Source organism: Gasterosteus aculeatus, chromosome 2 (assembly GCF_964276395.1).
Source record: "Gasterosteus aculeatus chromosome 2, fGasAcu3.hap1.1, whole genome shotgun sequence".
In the NCBI taxonomy this organism is placed as follows: Eukaryota; Metazoa; Chordata; class Actinopteri; order Perciformes; family Gasterosteidae; genus Gasterosteus; species Gasterosteus aculeatus.
In genome coordinates, this window is record NC_135689.1 from 4,241,695 (window position 1) to 4,258,958 (window position 17,264).

A 17,264-nucleotide genomic window follows, 5' to 3' on the forward strand; every position below is an offset into this window, starting at 1 on the left:
CTTCATGGTTGGTGTGTACTTGTGTGTAGATCCTGAAGAAGCAGCATCAAGCTCTGTGTTTCTCGTGCCGTTGGTTGTTGGTCTGGTTTCTGGAGTTTTACTGATTATTCTCCTGCTGCTGTTTCTGCGTCGCTACAGAAAGTCAGAAGGTGAGATCTTTTCCTTCTGATATCAGACTGATTTCACTGAAATAAGTCAAAGTCACAGATATTATTACACACACTAATTAATGATCAATGTGAAACCTTTTTCTTGCAGCTTCAAGCCTCAGCAGGTTGGTACAAGCCTCTCTTCTCTCACTCTGAACATGGCAGCAGGACTTTACATGTTCCTCATTAAATCCTCTGTATTTACTTCATGTTTTGGACCCACAAGGCCTCAGAGGACCAATCAGAGCGCAGCTACAGACCACATGATCAACCAGGGTGAAACTAAAGACGGACATTACGCTTCTCTTCTTCATGGTCAGCTTTAATCCTGATTTATTTAATAATGTCTTCTTAACTTTAATGCTAACATTTCCATTTCTGGTTATCTGTTTGAGAAGATTCTATAATTGATACAAAGTGGTTCAAATGATTGATACGACCTCGTCTTTATCCTCACTGCTCTGCAGGTGATTCTTGTCTCTATGAAGCAATCGGAGGCTCTGAGGAACCTGAACATGGTGCAGTAAATCCTGTGTGTTCATCACACAGCTGTTAAAATACTAGAATCAGATGATCAAGTGACTGGTTGACCGTCCTTTAAATTAAAGACAAAGTGTATCGATGATGTCACAGATTTTGTGTTTGAGCTTAAAGACATTGATGGTTAATGTGAATACTTCTATAAGGGAACAAGCTGCAGTAGTTGAGATGCTTTTGTAGGCCAGCAGAGCTTTAATAAAGGAGAATAAAGTGTCTCTTCATGCATTCATCTGATCCTTCTAACAGGGACGAATGATGAACCAGAGGAGAGCGACTACGCAAATGTGAGGATGGAAACAGCTGCAGGTACTTTAAGTACAACAGACCATGTAGTACAATCTGAGTGTACTTGTGTATTACTACCAGCAGTCAGGAAAGGTCAAACACAACACTTACACCTGTTGCTCTTAAATAACCTTTAATCTCTTTTCCTTCTTTTATCAGATGGATAAAAACATCTGCATGGACAGAGCCAGGGGAACAGATGCAACATATCATGTTCTAATGATGTGTAAATATTGTACATATCAATTTTTTCTCCTCAGTCACTCTGTTTTTTAATGCTTTTTTTAAATTGGGGCCTGTTTGAAATCTTCAGTACGTTGTTGATATTATTCAATATGAAGTCATCTGCTCTTTTATTTCTGATAAAAAAATCTTTTAGCATTTATTAATCTTTTATTGGACAACATATTTCTCCAACATTTGAGTTTATCTTTATCTTTTTAAGAGTTTTGACAGGTTCTGTTTGTATTTCATCTTCACCTGTTTGTGTTTAATACATTTTTTATGTTTAATCTTTTTATGCATCAATAAACTTGCAGCTCTTAGCAGTGTTTCCTCCAGTCATTTCTTTAATTAAATAAATATTAAATTACAGGGAACGTATGTCCACATGCTCCTCCTGCATCACGTTAGTAAGATTCATCAAATTAAAATGTGTCTGAGCAATAGTTAAATAATCACTACAGTTAAGTGTCTTAAAGCTGAATTCTTTAATGTGAGTGGTGGGACCTTAGGACCTGGGAGCCTCAGCATAGAGCGGGAGGCTTTAACTCAAGGAGAGCCTCTCCATATAAAGGAGATCCCGTGAGAGTTGAGCAACTCACGTTTGTTCTCGTTGTCCCGCATGTGCTGAAGTCTGGGTTGCTTTGTTTCTTGCTCGCCAGTACCGTGTGGGTGAGCAAACTATACTAAGGAGGTAGGTTGTGCAATTTTAATCTACATCCTTTAGGCCATGGGGAAATTAATATGATGTTCTTTTCTATGGTAGAGGGTCAGACCTGAACCAGACCTGGTGAGCCCAGGGTCCTACCTGCTGGTGCACAGGTGCATTGGGCCAAGGAGGTAGGAAGTTGGGCTTGCAAGCACATTATGCGTTTTGTAATGAGAAGGATGATGGTAGTGATGGCAAAGTGAAGCTTTCTGAACCTGTGAAGCTTTCCAGCCAATTGTATCGGAAAAAGGTTCATTCATTCAATGCATCGCAAACCCTATGATGACCTCTGCTGTTGAAAACTTGTAGTGCAAATGTATCGAATAGCCCACCAGTATATTTTGCCCCAGTCTCTGTGGGTTGAATATGATTATGAAAAGTTGAACCAATAAATCATCTAATAAATACATGGATTCCTATATGAATAAAACTATTGTTTTTCAGGTTTGAATTGTGTCCTTGTTTGTGTATTTCAATTCTCTGTACATTGGAAAGAAGTTTATATATATTGAAGTGCTTGTGGACACATGGGATGGGGCATGAAGTTATTATTGATTTTTATTGAGAAACACAATTTTCTCCACAGAATTGGGGTTGAGTCGGTTTCTTAGATACTGTTTCCCCTGCCTTACAAAAAAGGCGCTTACACGACACGATGAGGCAGGAATGCTCAAGAGATTACGTGCTAATACAAATAGATGTGGGTACACATGTTTGTGTTTGATTCAATATTTTAGCGGGTCTTCACTCCGTGGAATGTTTGATTCAGCCAAATATCTGGTGGTCTCCACAATAAAAATAAACATCCATAATTACACAATACAAATGACAGACTTTGTCTGCCTATTACAAACCTTGTTAGAGGAAATCAAATTGAAGTGCTCCCACATCTCGGAGCAACCTCTCTTTGCCACAGGTTCCATTGTAAATTTGCTACTACAACAACAACACTCACTTTGACTGTATCAAACAGACAAGCCCCAACCCTGTTTCGCGCCCATTTGAATCAATTCGAAGCGGTCACGTGACTATGCGCCGGAACGAAGCTTCAGACGTCACTGATCACGTGATCAGCAGCGAACGAACCGAGCACCGATACAATTGCTTCGCCTTGCACTGGTTCATATTTCGACACAAGCTTCGAAGCAGGAGGGTGGGAGGCAACAACACTAGATGATGGGTACTCGGTGATTAATGGCTGTTTTGTACATTGCAGGCTGAACTGGTGACACGGAGTGGTCAGCAGGGCAGCCACTGCTCTTTTTCTCCGACCATAGTTTTAGTTTAGATTATGCTCTAGTGCCTCCATCTTGCTCCCTCGATTTAGAGAAATAACAAACTGATATTGTGCCTTTTTGATGACCGTTGCTTCCCACTTCTATTGTGTTCTGTCTTTTAACCAGGATCAGTAATCGTATTTGTGTGTGTTGGTTATTTTAGCCTTCCTTAACAGTGTGCAGTGTTTTTATGCTTGGAAGTGTCATTGCACTGTACATGCAGAAGCCTCTGTCTGTCTATGATCTACCTTGTATGGGGTTTTTGGCCAGTAAGATAATTGAATTCAGGGTCTCTCCCCCCGAAAGAGAGTGGCGTTGTCACGTCTGGATACTATTCCCAAAGTATTTTAAGTGTCCATTTGGTCACATTAACTTTAAATTCTTTAATTGTTTTATCTAATTAAACCGGAATAGATCACAGCAATGTAAATACAATATCACTTCCTTCTTAAAGGAAATGGTGATCCAGGTGTGTGAGTAAGATGTAACCGCTATAGACGCACCCTTTGTTTTAATTCTAAAGGCATTTTAAATATTTGTATGTGCGTGTTTTTGATTCCATCTGCATCAGTGGTTCTCTCACCTGTTCAGTGCTCCCTGTGATGTGCATTCATGCAGCCTGATTCCCTCGGCCGATTCCTCATCCTCTTCTTCCTGAGGAGACCTGAAGAAGTTTCATCTGTCCCCTCAGATCCTGGTGAACTTCTACCGCTGCACCATCGAGAGCATCCTCACCAACTGCATCCCACTGGTACGACAGTTGCTCTGCTGCGGACCAGAAATCAGGGTTAACAGGCTTAAAACTGCTCATCACTGCTTCCTCACTCCCACCATCCAGGCTGTCCAGCACATAAGATGTGTGCGGAGGGCGCGCAGCATCGTGAAGGACAACTCTCACCGCAGTCTCAGACAGTTTGCCCTCCTCCCCTCTGGGAGGCGCTGCAGGTTCCTCTGTTCCCGGACCAGCAGGTTCAGGAACAGCTTCTTCCCTGCCGCTGTCACCCTGCTGAACTCTGCACCACGTGACAGATCCATGTCTCCTCTTGTCCCCCCCTCATTCTTTTCTCTATAACAGCGGTTCCCAAACTCAAGAATGCCGCGGCCCACTTTGAAATCTGGAAATCTTTCCCGGCCCACCCAAACCTTTTAATCACAACTCTGATCAAAACATAATGATTAAATGACCTTAAGAATTTAACAGATATCAAACATCCGCGAGCAAAAGTCTGTCTCCGCAAGTATTTGCTCGCTTGCGAAACGAGAACTTCGTTGCTCGCTTGCGAAACGAGAACTTTGTTGCTCGCGAGGAGAATCTCTGCTCGAGCTCGGAGTTTTCTACGCGCTCACTGTTGTTCTTTTTGACAGTAAGGTGGAGATGGTGCTTTCAGGGTCCGATCGATGCCGCGAGATGTGTTGTTTGTTTTATTAATCTGTTCGTTTAAATTGTTTGTGCTTCATCAACTAATGTTTCACATAACTAATGTGCCACATCATAAATATTTTCATATTAATTTCAAACTTTAAAAAAACTTATTTATTGTAAATGACCTCTCGCGGCCCACCTGCAGTACCTTCGCGGCCCACGAGGGGGCTGTGGCCCACACTTTGGGAACCGCTGCTCTCTAACAATCGACGGCTCTGAAGAACTGGAACATGTTGTAATACATCCTGTGTGTTCATCACAGAACTGAAATACTAGAATCAGATGATATAAATTCAGTGCAGGGACACGATGAACCAGACGAGAGCCTTGTTTACTCCATGTGAGTTCTGTCTCCATCCAAAACAAACACCTTTTAAAAGTTAGAAAATGGTAGTTTGTTTTTAAAATAATCTGAAATAACGTCTAGTCCTACTTTAACTATGATTATAACTTGTTTTGCTTAATGTTAAACGCCATCTTATTTTGTGTTTTTTGTTTTACAATTATTTTCTTTTTACAACATCAGTACATTATTGTTTTTAACTTGACTTTAACTTTTTAACTAACACTACTGGAAAACGTAAGAAAATGATCTTTTCATCCTTCATTGAATCCAGAGAGGTAGAGTCGAAAAAAATCTGGTCCATGTTTCTCGTACGTGGTTCAACTAAATCGATCAAATGTCCGATTATCCAGCTCAAATTACCGAGATGATTGACAGCAGACTATCTCGGTTCCTCGAAGGCGGATCGTGCGCGTTTTACGTTAGAAGGCGGAGGAGTCGATCACCGAAACCAGGATTTTTTTAACAGTATAACGGGGAACAAACTTTTCTCCGCTGACGAGCAGGAAATGATCAAGAACGCATATGAGGACATATGTGAATTTGAATAATTTCTGTCGGATTAATTGAACGTATTATAAATCTTCTGTACGTCCATCGCAGTCTCTCTGTCCCAGGGAGGATCGTCCTCTGTCTCTCTAAATGTTTCTTTCTCAATCGAATTTTCATTGTTTGGGGAGTTTTTTCGGTGCCGATGTGAGGGTTTCTGGACAGAGGATGTCACATGTGTACAGACTGTCAAGAGATTTGCCATATGTGCAATATAAAATTAAATGAATCATATAATCATGGCAAAAACTGACAGCGCCCCCCTGCGGGGCTACAAGACCAACAAAGTTTTGCAGACAAGTGGACGTTATGCGTGTTGGTCAAATGTAACGGCTCATTTAAGTGCCTCGTCACTCTAATCAATCAGATTATATTTCTTTAAATGTGCCTGCTGGCAGGAGGCTTCATGGATGATCATCATCCAATGAGAATAATGATCTCAACTCTTTCAGAATATGTAAATGAAAACAAGCCCAAAGAATCGAATTGATACGAATGAAAAGGATATATGTCCTGTATCAGCTTATGTATCATATGTATGTGTAGATGACTATATAGAACTAGTTTTATTATGTGTGTTAATGTGTATGGGAGAATAATTATATATCCATTGTTCATAATCAGACACTTGATCAATTGAAGCAGTGAAATGTGGAACATCAGAAGTTTATTAAGCGACAAATAAACCAACAGAACTTTAGAAAAGAGCACTACATCCAGTGGCTTTCCAGATGTTCTCTGCATCGCAACACCACAGACAGGACAGTGTGTCAGACAGCCAGCGTGGTTACATGGATTCGGCTTAGTCGGACTGAAATCGAATTATCCGTTTCATATAAACACCTTTTCCGACTATATGTGCGGTCCGACTACGATCCGACTAACAACCCATTTCCGCTTCACCACTACCAACAACAAACAACAACAACATCAACATAACGAGAAAGATGGCGAACGGAGAGCAAGGTGAAGCTACATCCCTCATGTGTGCATGGTGTTAATAGGAGCCCAGCGGATGCGAATGGCGCTATTGGCTGATTTGATAACGGAGAGAAGACGCCGTCGGGATCTCAAGCATGCGCAAAGACGGGGTAATAATTAGTGTGTATGAAGCTAAAATAACATGTTATGTGTCGTAGAATGTCAGCTTTGATGCAACAGTGGGTTAAAAATAGGTTCTCTGTAGTGATGGCAAAGCGAAGCTTTCTGAACTAGTGAAGCTTTCCAGCCAATTGTATCGGGAAAAGGTTCATTCATTCAATGCATCGCAAACTCTATGATGACCTCTGCTGTTGAAAACCTGTAGTGCAAATGTATCGAATAGCCTACCAGTATATTTTGGCCCAATCTCTGATTATGAAAAGTTGAACCAATAAATCATCTAATAAATACATGGATTCTTATATGAATAAAACTATTGTTTTTATGGTTTGAATTGTGTCCTTGTTTGTGTATTTAAATTCTCTGTACATTGGGAAGAAGTGGAACAAACATTTATCTATGTCTTTCTGCACCTTTGTGCATGTATGTTTGTGATCCTACTAGCAGAAGAATTAATAGAAATATATATATATATATAATATATATATATATATATATATATAATATATAGGTAATATAATTTGAAACACCAGCAAGTGCTTCCTACTGCATGTGCAGTTCATGGCAGTCACAGGGACTTATGTGAATTGTTTGAATCTGGAATGTGGGAAGTGATTTACAGAGGAAAGGTCAGTGGGGCAGTGATTGTGCTTTTGGACAGGTTTCTTGTGACAGGATATTGAGGTGCTTGTGGACACGTGGGGATGGGGCATGAAATTATTATTGATTTTCATTGAGAAACACAATTTTCTTCACAGTATTGGGGTTGAGTCGGTTTCTTAGATACTGTTTCCCCAGGTCACAGCACGATGAGGCAGGAATGCTCAAATGATTACGTGCTAATACAAATAGATGTGGGTACACATTTTTGTGTTTGACGCAATATTTTAGCGGGTCTTTAGCGGGAATGTTTGGCTCAGCCAAATATCTGGTGGTCTCCACAATAAAAATAAGCATCCATAATTACACAATACAAATGACAGACTTTGCCTGCCTATTGCCAACCGTGTTTGAGGAAATCAAATTGAAGTGCTGCCACATCTCGGAGCGACCTCTCTTTGCCACAGATTCCATTCCAGAATATACTGGTAGGCTATTCGAAACATTTGCACTATAGGTTTTCAACAGCAGAGGTCATCATAGAGTTTGCGATGCATTGAATGAATGAACCTTTTTCCGATACAATTGGCTGGAAAGCTTCACTGGTTCAGAAAGCTTCACTTTGCCATCACTACTGCTAACATGACTTTAGCTAGCGGGGCCCGTCTGTCTGGTGAGCACTCACCTCCTCCATAGTTCAGCCATCGGTAGTACTGTGAGAAGGGGAACAGCCGTCGGTAGTACAGCGGCAACAAGTCCGGTAAACAGCCCGAGTCGTAATTCTGGGAGGACATTATCCGACGCTAAAGCACCGTTACGGGCTGTTTGTGTACGTTAAACTGCGGAGGATCCGAGAGCTTTCAGCCGCTAACGGCCGACAGGGCAGTGCGCTGTTTAACGCCAGAGGACGCGCGGGAAAACTCTCAAGCTGGCGAGAGAACCAATGAGAACGAGGAGGAGGCGATGACGTCACGCGAACGAGGGACTTTTTTTCATGTAGGTGATCGATATTTTTCTCTGATTCGCTTCTCCGCTGGATCAGCCGACAGGTGCGATTGATTGATTGATTGATTGCTGCGCGCCACTTTGATGTTGGTGGAGTTCAGCTTTACAACGGAAGGGAAGCCGGAAATGTGGGACATTTGAGAGAGAGAGAGAATCATGGGATTTGTAGTCATTTGATAATATTTGTTTCAACTCGATTAAAGTAATGTAACAAAAGGGAGAAGTGGAAGAAAAACAACGTTAGGGAAGATATAAAAATATGTGTGTGTGTCTTATCTAAAAAACTCGACATAAATCGACCAAACTTGACATAAATGGATGTAAAACGTCTGAGTGTCAATGTCTTTGTCTGAATCTAAAAAATCTTTACAATTACTACGCTGCAGGTTACATGATTCATCCAGTCACCAGTTTGAATAAGATGGGAATTGTATATAACATTATGATAAAATAATTAATTAATAGAACTGTTGTAGGAGGAAACTGCATGGCTTGCAAAATAGAGACAGATATAGACAGCCTTCCTTATTTAAAATCCCTTTTACAGCCCCAGACCATCACATCACCTCCACCGTGCTGGACAGATGGTGTCAGGCACCATTCCAGCATCTTTTCACCTCTTCTGCGTCTCACAAATGTTATTCTGTGTGATCCAAACACCTCAAACTTGGATTCGTCCGTCCATAACACTTTTTTCCAAACGTCCTCTATCAAATGTCTGTGTTTCTTGCTCCTAAATGGCGGAACGAGCCCTCTGAAGACATCAGGACCACAGAGAGCCTTCACATCTTCCGCCGCAAACTAAAGACACACCTCTTCAGACTCTACCTCGACTAAAAGACTAACAAATTGTAGCACTTAAATTGTACTTTCTTGTTTCTTGCTCTTCTGAGTTTGTATCCTTATGGTTGAATGCACTTATTGTAAGTCGCTTTGGACAAAAGCGTCAGCTAAATGACATGTAATGTAATGTAACATAATGTTCTTTTGCCCGTATCAATCTGTTCTTTATTATTGTCTCAGATGTGGCTTCTTCTCTGCCACTCTGTCTAGAAGACCAGCATCCCGGAGTCGTCTCCTCACTGTAGACGTGGACACTGGCGTTATGTAGGTACCATTTAAAGAAGCTGCCAGTTGAGGACCTGTGAGGCGTCTATTTCTCCAACTAGAGACTCTAATCGGCTCCTACGAGTCCTCCTTTAGTCCGGGACTCGGCCTGCTCGGGTTCTGTCCCAGGTCGCCATGTCCAGGTGATCCGGGAGACACATTATAAAGAAGCTGTGGTCCTCCCTGACTGGTTCAACATTTCCTGGCAGCGAGCTCCAAGATCTACAACCATCTGCTCAGGGCTTCATCACGTGCACTAATGCACGGGTCCACTGCAGTAGATTAAATGATTTCTTTATGGAACTTCATTAAATTTCTACTTCTCAGAATTAAGACATGTTATCATACATCACAGAGATCACACCTCTGTAGAAGCAGATGAGCCCTGGTGTGAATGTGGTCAGGTGACACCACACAACCAACAGCAACACGTCTTTTATGTGTAAAGGGGAACAAGAAAGGTTATTCTGAGAAGCCTTGTGGTTCTTCTTCTCACGCTCGAACTGCAGAGTTTCCTCTAAAGCACAAATGTCTGATAAAATATGTCAATGTCACGACTACCAGAACAAACATGATTAATGTTAATTAATTAATATATGAATTTTTGATTTTGGGTCATTCATTCATTTATGTGTTTATCATCTTGCACTGGAGTTTATTAAGTGTCACCTCAAGTAGTTACATCATCCTACACTAAGTGTCACAAGGTTTATAATTGTATTTCTATTTATCTGTGTGATTGGTATTATGTTGTACCATTTGGTTATAATATATATATATATATATGTATATATATATATATATATATATATATATATATATATATATATATATATATATATATATACCTTGTCGATATGTAGTAAACTGAATTGTTTTCTCTCCTTTCTCTAATTTTGCTGTTGCAGATGAGGAACTAAAGAGTTGTTGGAGATTCTCATCTCCATTTTCTCCATTTCATCTTATGCAAATTAGTGGATTGTGAAAGAGTCTTAACTGTTTCCTCTTTTAATGTGTTTTAAAGGTTTTGCTGCCGACTTATACCTTCTCTAAATGTATATTTTAATTTACAGTTTTTATTGTTCTATTGCGAAATACAAAAAAGATAAACAACTCCAAAAAAACTGAATAATTTCCACGTCTCAGGCTGCAGTTCAGTTGTGATGAAAGAGGCGTCCCAGAATGCTCCACATCCTCCTGCTGCTGTGTTTTGCTGTTAGAGTTTAATGTGGCTTTGATCCATAAAAGGAACCTTGTGATTGATCAAATAAAATGTCTCACTTACTACATTTAAGTCTGATTAAAGCGAGCTTCTGTGATTCACTTCTCTTTATCTCACAGGGTTTTTATATCAGTCGTTCTGAAATGATGGAACACTTTTCTCTGGGTCACTGGATATATTTATAAATAAAATGTGCTGCTGTAGAATAAAGAATGGATCATAAACAGAAGCAGAAGTTAGAGAAAACCTCACATCTGATGTTCATCTGTTGTTTCTGCATTTCCACATTTCTCTGCATGTTTCACACCTTTCAAACTGTCTCTTGACACGAAGCGGAAGCGTTTCTCACAAGCTGAGTGTCAGCGTGGACGTGAGGATGGGACACACCTTGTTTGGTGCGTTGGGGCTTTTCTGTGAGTACTTTCTCTGTTTAAATCATAGTTTTCATACATACAACTTTTTAAATGTAGAAGTTAATAGTTTCTGTCAGTTTGATGATGTTTCTCACTTTATTTTAGCGCTGAATATTCTCCTCTACTGTGGACACGCTCAAGGTTTCTATACAACTTTCTTATTTTGATACCTTCACTCAAGACGATTCAACACCTTCTATCGCTATTTAATAGTTAATAGTTAATTTATGATGATTACAAGAAAGAAGATTCAATCTTTGCATGTTGTGTTTTTCGAAATGCTGACTGGAACTACTCATTCAGAATGATCATTTCTTTACCACCAACAGAACAGTAAATAGATATAAATCATCATCTCTAACTAGAGGAGATAGTAGCGCAGAGGTAGAGAGGGTGTGCTGGGAACCACAAGGTTGGTGGTTTGAGTCTCGGCTGCTCCATGTCCCATGTTGAAGTGTCCCTGAGCAAGACACCTAACCCCTAATTGCTCCCCAGGCAAAAATGTAAAATGCCATGGGTTAAAAATGTATTGTAAGTTGCTTTGGATAAAAGCGTAAGATAAATGATAATGTAATGAATATCAGTGTGTTGCTGATCACAAGATCCGTCCTGTTACAAGAGAAAGTAATAAAGTCTCTCTAACTGTATCAGGTAAGTGATCAAAGTTTTACCATCACGACGAGTTCATTAAAGCACTTTTATATTAATGAGACGTGTTGATTTAATAAACCTGTTTGATGAAGTGCTGATGTAATATAATGTAGTGATAATTAATGTTGACACTGATGGTGTTTAATTAGTTGATCTTTGTTTAAAAGGATCAATTATCAGATAATATTGATCATTAAATAAAACAAAAGAAAGACGGATAGAGTTAAGACAAACCATCCCATTTTTTATCCATATTGACAAATTAGTTATTGATTAATTATTGATAACACAAATGGATCAAACACATCAGCAGAGTGTGGCGCCTCCTTCAGGTGAAATGTTCTCATTACTCAGTGAACCTTTTATTATTTATTACAGGGAGACTGACTTTGACATCTTCTTCTGTTTGCAACTTTATGTTAAATTATAATTATGTAGGAAACATAAATCACTGGTATCTTGTATCATTGTTCATTTAATGAAACTGATTTAGTAAAGCAAAGAAGTAACTGTTACACAGACAGAGATGTGATCCTTTAACTCCTGCGTCCTCCTTGTATGAAGGAGAATCAGTGACTCTTCACTGTCGACATGGAGACCAGAGAAAGGAGAAGAATGCTGACTTCTACAAAGACAAAACACTTATTGAGATGGACACAAACCATCAACACACACATGAAATCACCATTTCTCTGATGTCTGATGGGAGCTCTTACAAGTGCAGATTTAAGGACAAAGAATCTGAAATAGAATATTTGAAATGTGAGATTAGTTACTATGTTTGAAGACATTGTACCCAAACACCTGTTTAACACATGAAGACAGATAAAAAGATGGAGGACATCAGCAGTGACAGTAATCCACCAAGGACTCATCATAACACGTCTTTATGCTGTCAAACCTCTTTTCAACAGGTTTCCCTCAGTTTGTCCTCACAGTGTCTCCATCATGGACGAGTCCTGTAGACTCAGTGACTCTGACCTGCAGTGTTGAACCTCCGTCTGCAGGATGGAGGTTCTTCTGGTATAAGGCTGTTCCACACATGTCAGACTACAACTACTACTACACCTCTGAGCTTCTAGCTGGTGGCACCACTGGGACTGAACAGGGTTCCTACATTCTTCATGGACAGACACACACAGCAGGATATGAGTGCAGAGCTGGAAGAGGAGATCCTGTGTCTTACACTCAGTTTAGTCGTGTGAAGTTTGTCTGGTCTGGAGGTGAGTTTGTTCAGACTTTTATATTCTTGCACAAGGGAATAAATGTCCTTTTTGTGTTGACATTGTTTGTCCTGTGTGTGTCTCCTAATGATGTGTCTTCAGGTGTGAATCCAGCAGCGTCTCTCACAGTGAGTCCTCACAGACTGCAGCACTTCAGCACAGAGTCACTGTCACTGATCTGTGAGGGAAACTCTGCTGAGTGGAGAGTGAAGAAGGCTGATGAAGATGGCCACATATCATCCTGTTATAACTGGGGAGAAATGACTGGATCCACATGCAACACCGACACTAGAGCGAGTAGTGGAGTGTACTGGTGTGAGTCTGAAACACAGTCCAGCAATGCAGCCAACATCACTATACACAGTGAGTTTATATTCATTTAAAGGTTTTAAATCTAAAGTATTTACACATCTTATTACAGAGTGCTGACATTTTTAAGGTGACTTCATGATGAGTTTAACTCAATATTTATTTTAACAAACGACTCAACAATCTTAGTTTGTTGCAGTATCATTTCTCTGTATTATCCAACACGTCTTTGTGGTTTACTTTCCTCTTTATGACCATTGACATCCACCATTGACTTTAAACCAGGAGGAGCTGTAGAGTTATCTGCTCACTTTGTACCTTTTAGACCATTCTGTAGCTCACTGCCACTAAGTGGACATTTGTCTTCCGACATATTGAGCATTAATTAAAGATGTAACTGTGAGCATGTACGTCACCAAAGGGCCGTCTCTTCCATCCATGAAATGCAGCTATTCGCTCAGCTACTGTGTGAATGTGAATAACAAATGTAAACTATAAATGTCTTCTCCTCATTGTTCATCAGCTTGTTTGACTTCCTGTCCTCTGGTCTCTTTACAGGTGGTGATGTCGTCCTGGTGAGTCCTGTCCATCCTGTGACTGAGGGACATTCCGTCACTCTTGGCTGCAAGTTGAGGACAGAAAACCTTCTTTATAATGTGGATTTCTATAAAAATGACAAACTCATCCCAAATCCTGCCAGAGGGGAGCTGCTTATCTCTGCAGTTACTAAGTCAGATGAAGGCTTTTATAAATGTAGAGGAAGGAAATCACCTCAAGGTTTGGAGACTTTGACCTCAGCAGAGAGCTGGTTGTCAGTGAAATGTGAGTACGAGTTTTGTAACATGTGTTACAGTCTGAGTGAGAAAAGGTGTCACTGAATTAGAAGTTATCTTAAGATAAACTATTTGTTTGTGTGAGACAATATAGTTTTAAAGATGTTCATGTTCAGTAAAAACACATAATATTAGAGATGTAACATGAACAGCAGTGAAAGGTGAATGTTGTGTGATCAAGGGCTCATGTTTGTGTATTTGAGTGTGTGTGTTGTAGTACTTGTTTAGTACTACAACACATTAGTACCTGTGTTTTTAGTAGTTTTACTTTGTTTTAAGTATGTTTTTCTGGCTCTGTGACACTCTGAGATCTGTTGATGAAGAGTGTGTTATAAATAAACTGTATTATTATTGTTACTTGTGTATCTCTTCATGGTTGGTGTGTACTTGTGTGTAGATCCTGAAGAAGCAGCATCAAGCTCTGTGTTTCTCGTGCCGTTGGTTGTTGGTCTGGTTTCTGGAGTTTTACTGATTATTCTCCTGCTGCTGTTTCTGCGTCGCTACAGAAAGTCAGAAGGTGAGATCTTTTCCTTCTGATATCAGACTGATTTCACTGAAATAAGTCAAAGTCACAGATATTATTACACACACTAATTAATAATCAATGTGAAACCTTTTTCTTGCAGCTTCAAGCCTCAGCAGGTTGGTACAAGCCTCTCTTCTCTCACTCTGAACATGGCAGCAGGACTTTACATGTTCCTCATTAAATCCTCTGTATTTACTTCATGTTTTGGACCCACAAGGTCTCAGAGGACCAATCAGAGCGCAGCTACAGACCACATGATCAACCAGGGTGAAACTAAAGACGGACATTACGCTTCTCTTCTTCATGGTCAGCTTTAATCCTGATTTATTTAATAATGTGTTCTTAACTTTAATGCTAACATTTCCATTTCTGGTTATCTGTTTGAGAAGATTCTATAATTGATACAAAGTGGTTCAAATGATTGATACGACCTCGTCTTTATCCTCACTGCTCTGCAGGTGATTCTTGTCTCTATGAAGCAATCGGAGGCTCTGAGGAACCTGAACATGGTGCAGTAAATCCTGTGTGTTCATCACACAGCTGTTAAAATACTAGAATCAGATGATCAAGTGACTGGTTGACCTTTAAATTAAAGACAAAGTGTATCGATGATGTCATAGATTCTGTGTTTGAGCTTAAAGACATTGATGGTTGATGTGAATACTTCTATAAGGGAACAAGCTGCAGTAGTTGAGATGCTTTTGTAGGCCAGCAGAGCTTTAATAAAGGAGAATAAAGTGTCTCTTCATGCATTCATCTGATCCTTCTAACAGGGACGAATGATGAACCAGAGGAGAGCGTTTATGAAAATGTGAGGATGGAAACAGCTGCAGGTACTTCAAGTACAACAGACCACGTAGTACAATCTGAGTGTACTTGTGTATACCAGCAGTCATCAAAGGTCAAACACAACACTTACACCTGTTGCTCTTAAATAACCTTTAATCTCTCTTTTTCAGATGGATGGTGAACTTTTAGTTTTCTTATGATAGTGTTTTGTAGTTAACTCATGAAACGATCATTTAACGAAAATACATCATATGTCTTTAAACCCTTTTTTGAATGGAAGCTGGTTTGAAAAGCAGAAAAAAAAGGCAGTTTGACGTCTTTGAGCTTCAGCACGTTGGTGATATTATTCAATATGAAGTGATCTTTTCTTTTGATTCTGATTAAAAAAAGTTTTGTTTCACATTTCATCTGTTTTTGACAATATAATTTTCCAACATGTATGTTTATCTTTGTCTTAAGAGTTTTAACAGGTGATGTTTGTATTTCATCTTCACCTGTTTGTGTTTAATACATTTTGTAATGTTTAATCTTTTTATGCATCAATAAACTTGCAGCTCTAAGCAGTGTTTCCTCCAGTCATTTCTTTAATTAAATAAATATTACAGGGAACGTATGTCCACACGCTCCTCCTGCATCACGTTAGTAAGATTCATCAAATTAAAATGTCTCTGTGAAATAGTTAAAGTAGTCACTACATTTAAGTGTCTTAAAGCTGAATTCTTTAACTTTCCACATTTTGTCTTTGATAAAAAGTTGCATGTGAAGTATTTGACCTGCTGATGTTTTTATCTAATTAAACAGGAATAGATCACAGCAATGTAAATACGATATCACTTCCTTCTTAAAGGAAATGGTGATCCAGGTGTGTGAGTAAGCTGTAACCGCTATAGACGCACCCTTGTTTTAATTCTAAAGGCATTTTAAATCTTTGTATGTGCGTGTTTTTGATTCCATCTGCATCAGTGATTCTCTCCCCTGTTCAGTGCTCCCTGTGATGTGCATTCATGCAGCCTGATTCCTCATCCTCTCTCTCTGCATCTCATACTCACAACAACTCAGAACTACGTGCTCACTGACTCCTCCTCTCCACGTCCTTCACTCAACCCCGTCTGCTGTTTCCCTGTCATGTTCACTGGGTTGTTTAGTGCACGATGGTCCAACCTTCACCTTGTCCTCCCTGACGCTCCCTTTATTGACGTCACGATTGCAGCAGCTGCAAGTGAGATGAGCGGCACCAGAGCACAGATTTTCTACCCTGTGACGAAACATGTTTTTTGTGTATTTAGTTAATGCTTTTACTGCGTGAAATAAACACCAAGCAAAAAGAAAATTTTAAAATGGGAGGTATTTCTACATGTGATTACTTGAAAGGTGCCTCTAGATTCTGATCTGACTGGAGCTCAATGTTCTTAACTGTTTGTAAATCTCCTTTATGTTTGGATGTTTTTAATGTTTTTTGGGAAGCACTTTGATTTGCCTTCTTGTTGAAATGTGCTATACAAATAAAATTCATTGGTAAATTGCAAATTCTGCACTTTTCCTGAGAGCGAGAGAGAGAAATGTGACTCAGCTAAGAAGCTTTAAACTCTTAAACTCCTCTTTATGTGTAACTCGTAGAGGTTTGAGTTCAGGCCACAGACAAAACGCTCTGATTTCCAGGCAGTGGAAGAAAGTCACAGAAGCCACATGAGTCGTGGAAGAAGTAGAAAGTGAGTTGATGGTCGGGGAGGATGCATAAGGGATGCAGTGTCTGCAGTCACCACTGGGGGGCAGTGATGCACTAAAAGGCTCAACAATGCACCTTTCTTCGTCAATCGTTGTTTGGTGCTTTAAAAAAAAAAAAGAAGAAGTATCAGTTCAGGCACCGTTTAGGCACCGGTATTGTTTTAAGAATTTGTTTTACCCGTCCATAGTAGCATTTTTCTCCTGGAGACTCCAGACCACTACCTGCCTCAATGGTTACCCTAACGTGACCTTTGTCACTTTGT

General features: G+C 39.8%; 1 protein-coding gene and 2 long non-coding RNA genes across 3 annotated transcripts; all 3 read left to right on the plus strand.

Annotated features, from left to right (window-relative positions):
* Nucleotides 1-352: 352 nt before the first annotated feature.
* LOC120828891 (uncharacterized) lies at nt 353-1,517 on the plus strand. The gene is made up of 4 exons (XR_005713603.2): nt 353-464; nt 617-667; nt 936-995; nt 1,134-1,517. It is a non-coding gene; the product is annotated as an uncharacterized LOC120828891 (long non-coding RNA).
* Nucleotides 1,518-1,787: 270 nt separating this feature from the next.
* LOC120828893 (uncharacterized) lies at nt 1,788-11,169 on the plus strand. Its single transcript, XR_013452000.1, has 4 exons — nt 1,788-1,890; nt 1,963-2,036; nt 10,866-10,945; nt 11,051-11,169. It is a non-coding gene; the product is annotated as an uncharacterized LOC120828893 (long non-coding RNA).
* Nucleotides 11,170-12,516: 1,347 nt separating this feature from the next.
* Nucleotides 12,517-15,447, plus strand: LOC144386305 (uncharacterized). The gene is made up of 8 exons (XM_078086854.1): nt 12,517-12,819; nt 12,922-13,182; nt 13,687-13,950; nt 14,359-14,478; nt 14,588-14,603; nt 14,705-14,793; nt 14,946-14,996; nt 15,261-15,447. Exons 1-8 carry the CDS (start codon nt 12,639-12,641, stop codon nt 15,419-15,421), a joined length of 1,143 nt encoding a protein of 380 aa, XP_077942980.1. The 5' UTR covers nt 12,517-12,638; the 3' UTR covers nt 15,422-15,447.
* The last annotated feature ends 1,817 nt before the right edge of the window (nt 15,448-17,264 follow it).

Excerpts from the sequence above, each read along its gene's own strand:
- LOC144386305 (XM_078086854.1), top strand. The coding sequence starts at position 12,639 with ATGTCAGACTACAACTACTACTACACCTCTGAGCTTCTAGCTGGTGGC. Across the intron at positions 13,951-14,358 it reads GAGCTGGTTGTCAGTGAAAT|ATCCTGAAGAAGCAGCATCA; the intron begins GTGAGTACGAGT and ends ACTTGTGTGTAG. Across the intron at positions 14,997-15,260 it reads CTCTGAGGAACCTGAACATG|GGACGAATGATGAACCAGAG; the intron begins GTGCAGTAAATC and ends TCCTTCTAACAG.